Source organism: Lactuca virosa, chromosome 5 (genome assembly GCF_052849685.1).
Source record: "Lactuca virosa cultivar CGN04683 chromosome 5, Lactuca_virosa_CGN04683_v6, whole genome shotgun sequence".
NCBI classification, from domain to species: domain Eukaryota; kingdom Viridiplantae; phylum Streptophyta; class Magnoliopsida; order Asterales; family Asteraceae; genus Lactuca; species Lactuca virosa.
This window is the reverse complement of record NC_136430.1, coordinates 203,615,013-203,625,153: the sequence shown is the minus strand read 5'-3', so window position 1 is coordinate 203,625,153 and position 10,141 is coordinate 203,615,013. Positions and strand designations below refer to the sequence as shown.

Here is a 10,141-nt window from a genome sequence, read left to right as displayed (position 1 = left end):
TTTGCTAGCTTGGTTTAGCACAAAATTCAATACTACAAAAATTAGCTAGAATAGATCACTTGTGATGCCATTTTTTAACAAACTCGTATTTGCATTATCTTCTTTTTGTTGAGGTTTGGTTCAAAATGAGAGTACGATGATTAACTTTGCTCTTAAATAGAGATTTGAGCAACTCTATAAAAGGTATATTTAAAAGAATTTTATAAAAACTCCAAAAACTTGTTGCCCGGTTTGGGTAGCTTTTTAAAAAAACTAACATGACAACAAAAAATCTCAGGAAAATAAACTAGTTTAGCTGTAATATGCAAAACACAGCTGAAACTGATATCATATTTAGATTTTATCAAAAACTTGTTGCCCGGTTCCGGGTAAAAACCGGTTTTGGACCGGCTTATTTTATCAAAAAAATGTATTGTGTAAGATTTTTTAAACAAGCATATCTCATTCGTTTTAAGTCGGATTGACATGCAGTTTTTTTCAACGTATAATTTAAAGTTTGTAAATGATTTTAGACTATAATTTTGTTGTTTTTAGTGTTATATTTAATGAGTTACAATCCTTCAAATATGAGATATCAAAGCTGAAATATTTCAACTTTTCAGCAAGAAATTTAAACTTTTGTATTCTACAAAATTCTTTAAACAAGCATATCTCATTCGTTTTAAATCGGATTAACATCGATTTTTTCTACCGTGTAATTTAGAGTAGATGATTTTAAACTATAATTTTGTTGTTTTTGGTATTATATTCGATGAGTTACAATGCTTCAAAGATGAGATATTAAAGCTGAAATGTTTCAGTTTTTCAGTAAGAAATTTAAACTTTTGTATTCTTTGAAATTCTTTAAACAAACATATCTCATTTTTTTTAAGTCCAATTGACATGCGTTTTTTTCCAACGTGTAATTTAGAGTTTGTAGATGATTTTAAATTATAATTGTGTTGTTTTTGTTATTATATTCAATGAGTTACAATCCTTTAAACAAATGATATAAAGTATAAATAATCAAATTTTAACCGGTCCAAATGGCACAATAAACGAAAACGTATTCATTTTTACGAGTTGTACCGTATCAAACCTAAAAAAGTATTCATTTTAATGAGTTGTAACGTATCAAACCCAACAATATATTCGTTTTAACGAGTTGTATCAAACCTAAAAACACGGTTTACCAAGTTGTACCGTATACATATAAAGTTGTACCGGTCCAAAGGGGTCCAAGAACCGAAAAACCCAGACATGGACCTGGACCCGGTAAGTCTCATCCGGTCCAGTCCAAGAGTCGGTCCGGTCCGGTCCAAATGCTCACCCCTAGCTTCATATAATAATAAGACACGGATTATAAAATATAACTTAGTATACACATCTACAAAAACACTTATGAGTAAATTACAGAATAGTCCATGTTGGCAGTACATTTAACATTGTGATAGTTTCAGAAACTTAGCACGGTCAATCCCTAGAGTTTTAAAATCCATCACATCTGGTCCTTTTGGTTGTCCCCCTCCGTTAACCACAGACAAAATGATGATTTTGCCCATGAACCAAATGAGTAAACAGTGTGTATCTCGAGATGTTATGTACAGTCCCTCGTGTTCTTAGATGATAAGATATAGACAGACCGTATAAATCTAAAACAATAAAATCTAAATTTATGATAAATCATACACATGACATGACATGACAAACATCAACTTTCACTTCGCCCCAGAAACAAATCGCCCATCAATTAACAATACAACACGCAAAGCAGGACCTCAGAATCTACCCCCACTGCAAAACATGTGTTTTCGATTATACCATCATACAAAGTTTTTTTTTTTTTTTTTTCAATTATAGCAATAGCATTGTAGTTTTAATCTTTTATAGTGATAGGATGATGATGATGATGATGATGATGGTTTTCTAACCTCAAATTATTCTCCATTCCAGTCTGTTAATTCACTGCGTGGTGCATATAGTTTGGCCATTTGTACGTCCGCATCGATGTCGTTAACTACACCTCGACAACTTGGAAACCCACAATAACAGGCAAGTTGTTCATCAATTGAAAAGAATCTGCAATATTAAATTTATAAAAAAAGAAAAGCATCATTACTAGATAGAAACAGATAAAGTGTTGATGATTATATTATATATTATATATGAAAGAGAAGAGAAGAAAACCTGTAATCATATGTCAGTTCTTCCCACTGGGCAATATCCCTTTTGGCAAAAATGATTATGTGTTCATCTCCGTTCACACTGATAACTCTTGAATAACAATTTGGCTGAAAAAATTCAACAAAAGATACAAATTGAAATTGCTATTTCTTGCATTTACACTAAAAGAAATGACATACTTCACAAGAATGATTAATCAAATGTGCTATGCTTCCTGCTCGTGTGGCATCAATTACACGCTCATCGTCAATCCGGAACATGTATGTCCCTGCACCCTGCATTCATTGCAAACAATTTTATTAACAACCCAATCAATTACTTGTTTTTCCTTATCTGTTTTTTTGCATGTAACAATAAATCTACTTACCACTAATGAGTTGTATATCAAGTGTTCTCTTCTGTCAGCTATAGGAGGTCTAACAATTTCTCCAGTATATTCAATTACCTGCAATAGATTCATTAAGATCTTCTAAGTTGTAACAAATACACAAATGAATGGAAGGATTTGAAATGAAAGGTGTGAGGATTTATTACCATATCTCCTGCTTTGTGTGGTTGTTTCGTAAAGATGCCAAATCCATGTATTCCAGATTTACCTGTGCCACAGCCCACAGATAGATACATTAACTCTTTTACCATATACAACATATATAGCAATGTAGTTTCATTTATTTATCCTACTTTCATATCATTCTACTTTTATCAATTTATTTATTTTTTGTTATTACAAACCTACCCAATATATAGATGACAATGCTATATTGGGTAGAAATGAAGAGTTAGTTTACCAAATGCAAGTCTCTTTCTGAATGTTGTCCTCATGTATATATACTTCTCAGACATAGAAAATATGCTTGTATGAGAAACAGAATCAGAATGAGAAGATGACACATTGGTTAAGGAGTCATGATGGCAGAAGCCTCCCACCAAATATGGTCTGTTCTCCATATATGCTCGCTTCAAAGATGCAGCACCAACAACTTCAGGTTCTTTTCTTCCTCTTCTCCCAAAATAATCATAAGGCTCTATCAACATTTCCAAAAAAACCAATCAAAAGAGAGGCTTAACTTAACGTTGACTTCTTTTCATTTTTAATTGAAGTATTATCTTATCAAAAAAGTTACCACATCGAGCACAGCCAGAAGAATTCAGTGGAGGAGCATAATCTGAACCTTGACTTGATATTTGACCCATTCGTTCATCAGAAACAACACGTTCAACAGAAGGATTAGGGCTATGCCTTTTACAAAAGGACAATAGACGAATGCATTGATTCTCTTCATCCTCATCTATATGAACCATTTGCAGTCTATCCGCATCTGCAAGCTATATACCACATATAATGGAAAACACACAATATAAATCCCCTTATTTCCCATTTACTTACCAAGTGAAATGAAGTAAAAACAATTTTACCTCAGCACAAAATCCAGCAGCACGAGCACAAAGCGGATGATATGCAACATAACATGCATTGTTTGAACACTGCAGCAGAGAGAGATTCCAGAAATATGAAGAAAAAAAAAACTGAATCATAATTCATAAATAGAAAAAATGTACAGTTAAATGCAATGCAATCTAAGCAATATAACAAGGGGTTACCTGGATACAAGCTCCATATGGAACACCACAGATGCTGCATAAAAGCTTCCAACGATCCTAAATACATAGGAAAATAAATAATCATTTAAGGGCCTTTACCTTTCTTGTGTTTAGTGGATGTAATCATGTAAATAATGTCTTGAAAAAGGAATTACCTTACTAATTCTATTCAGCCCATCAATTGGCTCCATTTTCTTGATATCAGACAAACAAGTTTCTGAAAGAGATAAGATGTTAAATGAGCTAAAATTAATATGCAGAAAACAAGACGTATAAAAAACAAACAGCAAGTAAACCTGGTATCCACATGGCACATGCTAGATGAGCCCACCTTCCATCTGTTGTAGGCTTCATAGCACCTCCTAAAAAAACAATAAGTTGACATATGATATCATATATTATTAGTATTATTATCATTATTATAAAGTATAAACTAATAAACAAGTACCTATAACTGGACAAAGGCAACAGGGTGGAGAACATTCAGGTGCCCCTGGGCGACATAAGTTGCATAACCAAAGGACTCCATCAACAAGTTCCAGTTCCCCATAACACCTTGCATGAACCTTTCATGGAAATAGATATGTATCATTCATATTCATATTTCTGAATAAACAATAAGATTTTGAGTTGTAATACTAATATGCTCACCATCATTCTGCACTTATCACACTGCAGAAACAAATTGTTGGCATATTCCTGAATAAAAAAACAATCATCTGTGTTAGGGTTTAGGGTTTATTTGGTAAATTCAGCAAATTGAAAAGAAAAAAGGAAAAACATTCACCTCATCCATGTGACAGACGTTGCACTTATCAAGATCCTTCCATTTAACATGAACAGGTCTATAACCAATTGGCATGCTGAGTGAGCTCCCTGATATCATCTTTGAATTTGATGTCCCCTACAAATAACACTGATTAAAAAAAACAAAACAAAATAATAGATATTTTGGTTTCCTAATACAGATAAATTCTAGGTGAAGTACTTACCTGTATAAGTTTCAACACGTGAGGATCAGAAAAACCAAACATATCAGCACCCGACTTGAAGAAGCTCATAGATGCACCTTCATCATAACTACTTGAATGTATTTTTCTTATTTTTTCATAAATTTTATTCCAGCATGATGAAGGATCTGGACCATCAAACTGCATGACAAAACAGATATACAAAGATTATAATGTTGTAAATTGTAATAAGAAAGAAAATGGTGTAATAGAAAGAAATGCAAGTATGTTATTGCATTTAGAATTAGCCCTACCTGATCTCCATCATCTGTTGTAACTCTAAACACAGGTTGGGTTTTTGTGCAAGTATCTCTCAGCACTTCCATCTTATATACAGAAAATACACTTGGATCTGAAATCAAGAAAAACAAGAGATGTTAAATGAAAGAATCATGTTAACAAAGTAAATATTATTAGTCTATTTAATAAAAGATAACCTGATAATGAAGGAAACTTCCTTGTAGCTGTATAACCTAAAGGCCAAATAGATTTCTCATCATCAAAACAATCCACATCTTTAACCATCTTACCTGTCAGTGGTTTGTAAATAAATGAGTACAGATATAACTTATAAGGAGTAAGGACATTTCATTATAAACATGATTATTTACCAAGCTTTAATACTTCAAGATCCCCTACTATAAAAGGGCAACTTTTAGAACCCTTGATTTTTTTCTGTACTATTTCAGTACTACTCAAACACCTCTTCTTTGAGCCACCACTACCTTCATCCTCTTCACTTTCAGCTCCAATATCATTGCCAACACCATTTCTTAGCTGTAACATACCCTTTGGAAGTCTTTGTCTGCTAAGATACCTGAAAATTCAAAACACAACAAATATCAAATATGTTTTCTTGAATTTCAGTCCAAAATTAAAGAAAACAACTTACGTTTTTGCTTCTTCCAAGCTCCGAATGAAATCCAATTTCTTGCACTTCAGGTGGTAAGAAGATAAAAGCCCTTTAAGAAATGAGATCACTTGCTTTGTTTTAACCCTGGATATCAGAAAATATATAAGGATGTGTTACACTTAGAACAAGAAATTACAAATATAGTTGAATATTTTATATGTATAGAAGATGGAAACCTAGCAAAATCATGGGTGCCAAAAAATTGCACAAGTGCTGATTTTTCTCCTGAAATCTTTTTTAAACCTCGACGAATGCTAACACAGGACTCATCTAACACAATTGCTGGCCACACAGCATGACCTGTATTGTATCAACATTCAACAACAAACACCAGAAGCATAATTAAATAAAACATAGAGCTAAATGCAAGAAATAGCAATGTACTTTCATTATTTTGCTTATTATTTATAGCATCCCACTTTCATTTCTTCATATTACAGCATTAGACTTTGATAAATCTACTCAATTGTAGCAATGTCATCCACAAACAAAGCATTTTTCACTGCTATAAAAGAAAAATATAATGCTATAATTGGATAGATTTTTATTTTTCAAAGTACAATCCCTTGATAAGATGATAGTTAAAAGTGCAATGCTATAATAGAAAAAGGTGAAAGTAGGAGGGTAAATACACTAGTACATGAAAGTACACTGATATGCTTTGCATTTAGCCCTATAACATATGTCAAGTATTTATACCATGTTAACTTTTCTCTCATATTATATATCATATTTACAACTGAATGTGCATACCAGTAATTTTGGCCCATATGATATCCCCAGGCTCAATATCATGACAGTCATCCAGATTAGCAGCAAGTACAATCATCTCATTGACATCAAGATCATCTGTTTCTGAACAATGAAGATCGCAAGTCAACTCTAGACTTTTTATCTCATCCGGAGACACATTGAACTTAATTCTTTCTTTAGATAAGATAACCCACTCATCATCACCATCTTCATATTCAACCTATTTTATCAAGAAAACCATATATAACTTTGTAAAGAACTGCTTTTGTGTATGCAATTGCAATTTGCAAAACAGGGATTAAAGAAACATTACATGATGACGATGGCTTTCTGAGTCATACTTTGCAATTCGGCCAAAATACCAATCAGCATCTAATGGCCAGTAAACCTTCAGTAATTCAATACCCAAAGGTGTAAGATGAGGGAACATTAAATTTATTATATGAAACAGGTATAAGAATCAAGGCTTGCCTTGCATTCTAATCCAAGAAATTTCTGGGGATCCACACCTTCAAATGTCAGCCTGTTTCCAAGATCAGAAGCTGGTATATAGCTTACCATTTTTGTAGTAATTTGAACAAAATAAATGGAATTTCTTTGAATACAACATACCTCACCCATCTCTTGGTGCGACTTGCATTGGTGGTGGATTTATTTGTATCTTCAGTCTCAGTTGCTTCAGTTCCATCACCACTGTTTTTGTGGGAGACGTTTTTGTCGTCATTGTTTCTGTTATCATTGTTTTTGCTTCTTCTGCGGCCACTGCTAGCGCTAGCATCATCAGTTCTGTTAGGTTTTCGAGATGATTCTCTCAATCTTGGAGCATCAAGACAAACTGAATTGAGCCCTAGATTGATAAGCTCTTGACTCGTCTTCCTCTTCTTGTTACTAGAATTTTCCAAGACCCCAATAGACCTCACCTCCCGATCTTCGCCATCAAATTCAACATCCTCAACTTTCGGTACAACAGCAGAAACTATATTTGGATTCGAACGAAAACTATCATAAACAGAAGTGCCATGGAAACTATCACTCCTTTTGCGACGGCGACTGCGAGAGTAGAAATAAATGACAGGTGGTTTCGGTGGCGATGACTTTGGATCCACGGAGATGGCATCTTTATGAACCCCTAAAATGGAGTATTTCCTAGCTTTCACCTTCTTAGACATGACATTCGCGTAACTGCAAGGGGATGTAGCTGAGTACACGAGGTCAAGGGCAACGTACCTCGCCTCGCGATGGTGATGACGATGATCTTCTTCCGATTGAACCAGTACTTTCTGCTCCTCCGGCGGCGCTTCTTCTTCGGCGTCTTCTCTCTGCTTGTTATCGGCGTTTGGTGATAACAATTGAGAAGAAAATGCCATTCGATTTGGGAAATTTGGGGATTTTCAAAGATTAGTGTGACATTGTAACTAGGGTTTCAAAATTGAAGTAGCAGTGAGCTTTTTGGAGGGAGGAGAGAGCTCTATTTTCCCCGGAAGAACCAGTTTCCCGCCCCACGAACAAAAGAGACGACGAGCAAGGAGAAAAAAGAAAGAAGAAAGGAGTTGCTTATTTTATGAGACATATATATATATATATATTTTCACTTACACCCACTTGCATGTACTTTGCATCTAGGGGAAACCCTCTACTTTCATACTTGTTAAACTTATAGAAAACACTCAAAACTTGGATTTTTAACAAATACCCTATTGGATGTATAAAATTGCATAGGGTCTTTCCATTGAAAAATGTCAAAGTATATAAAGTTGCTTTAGCAAAATCTTGTGAAATACCTAGTTTAAAGGTGTTATAATAATTTAACAGACATAATAAAGCATAAGGGATTATATGAAAAAAGTATGAAATCATTAGTACATGCATGTTGTGAGACTTCTTGGTGTGGAATGTTAGGTCTCCGATTGTAAAATATATCCTGTAGTCATAAAATAATTCAAGAAAATTCATCAAAGTTTAAAGAAATATATCAATGAAAGGCCACAACTTTCAATACCCCATATTTGGTTATCTAAAGGGAGGGGAAAGGCATCGTAAAGGAAATGCGTGTCTTGATACTTTGTCATGTATTTTTTTCAAGACCCCATATTTGGTTATCAAAAGGATTTATTTTTGTGAAACCATTTATTTTCTTGTGGGTGACTTGGAAGAGATATATATATATATATATATATATATATATATATATATATATATATATATATATATATATATATATACTTGGGTTGAGTGGCGTAAAGTGTTGGTAGGTAGAAAATATGGAAGTTTTGGGGTTGGCTGTCTATTTGCGTAAAATAAAGCTCTTTGTTTAAGTAGGTTTGGCACTTTTTGAATAACTCTAACGCTTTTTGGTTTACATTGGTTAAGGTTATACATAGACCAATATCAGGTGATGGTATTGGTCTATTTGTGTCGATATACAAAGTTACTACTATGTGGATAAACATTCTTAAAACGCTAATTAATTTATCTGATAAACGCATGAATCCTTTTTCTTATTGCAAGAGAAGGATTGGTGATAGGTCTTTATCGAGCTTTCATAGTGTGATGTTTAGTTGGGAGATCCAATGTTTTAAAAACCGGTTTGAACCGGCCGGTCGAACCGGTTGGACCGGGAACCGGAGAAGTGAGCGGTTTAACCAACACCGGTTTTATGTCTATTTCTGAACCGGAATGAACCGGCCGGTTTTACAAAAAACCGGTTGAACCGGTTAAATTGAATAAAAACACAAGAATTGATGTAAAACTTATGGTTTTGTGTTTTTTAATGTATTTGGATTGATTTACAAGTTGTTTTATGTGTATTTTTAATGTTTAAACTTATGGACGTCAAATTCTTGATTTATGTCTGTATGTAGTATGTATGTGTGTAGGAAAATAGGAAAAAATATGAAAATTAAAGTAACCGGTTCACCCGGCGGTTGAACCGGTTAAACTGGTCGAACCGGAAACCGGTCACGATACCGGTTCAACTAAAAAACCGGTTTTTAAAACATTGGGGAGATCAACCACTCAAAGTCCAGTTCCTACAATCTTTGATATGTAGTTGATCAGTTGAAGAAGGATGTTTCGGTTAAGGCTAAAATGGAGCAATCAAATTGGACTTTGTCAATGTGTCAGTTCTCAAGGGGAGGGGTTGAGGTCGAGCAATGGGATGTCCTTCGCTCTTGTTGGTGATATTTTTTATGTCGAATCATAATGATCGATGGTACTGCGAATTAGATAGTTCTGTGTTTTTTTTTTCAATTCTACAACTAGATAATGGATTGATAAGTACACCCTATTACTAATTACACTCCTACTAGGTGGAGTAGTCTTAGCTTTATTGAGGTGAGTATTCTTTCTTAGAGGCTTTCTTTAAATAAGTTTCCTACGATAGATAACTTGGTTGATAAAGGTGTTGATGTTCCTAATGTGCGTTGCTCGTTATGTGATGGAGATATAGAGTCCATAAACCATGTGTTTGTTTACTTATGATGTTGTTGTTTGTATCTGAATGCAATTTTGTCATTGGCGGATTTGAATATCCCTTTCTTGGATCAATACAAGGTTTTGGCTTATGTGGATGTAGACAACACGCATGAAGTATACGATTAAGAAAGTCTTGTAGGTGTCTTGTTTCATGATTTGGTGGTGCTTGTGGTGCTTTTGCAATGTAATTTTGTTGGTAAGAAAAGAAACAAAAATGGTTGATTTG

At 34.0% G+C, this 10,141-nt stretch overlaps 1 protein-coding gene across 1 annotated transcript; it reads right to left on the bottom strand.

The window, feature by feature from the left end:
* Window positions 1-1,339: 1,339 nt before the first annotated feature.
* On the bottom strand, window positions 1,340-7,980 carry LOC145114957 (histone H3-lysine(4) N-trimethyltransferase ATX1-like). The gene is made up of 25 exons (XM_079051084.1): window positions 7,054-7,980; window positions 6,913-6,964; window positions 6,755-6,829; window positions 6,442-6,661; window positions 5,865-5,988; window positions 5,668-5,772; window positions 5,387-5,592; window positions 5,213-5,305; window positions 5,030-5,127; window positions 4,758-4,916; window positions 4,553-4,669; window positions 4,417-4,464; window positions 4,214-4,331; window positions 4,062-4,127; window positions 3,921-3,982; window positions 3,766-3,822; window positions 3,580-3,648; window positions 3,288-3,489; window positions 2,952-3,188; window positions 2,698-2,759; window positions 2,531-2,608; window positions 2,343-2,438; window positions 2,167-2,270; window positions 1,911-2,058; window positions 1,340-1,773 (listed from the first exon to the last, which is right to left on the bottom strand). The coding sequence occupies exons 1-24, from the start codon at window positions 7,806-7,808 to the stop codon at window positions 1,917-1,919; spliced, it is 3,345 nt and encodes a 1,114-aa protein (XP_078907210.1). The 5' UTR covers window positions 7,809-7,980; the 3' UTR covers window positions 1,340-1,773; window positions 1,911-1,916.
* Window positions 7,981-10,141: the final 2,161 nt, after the last annotated feature.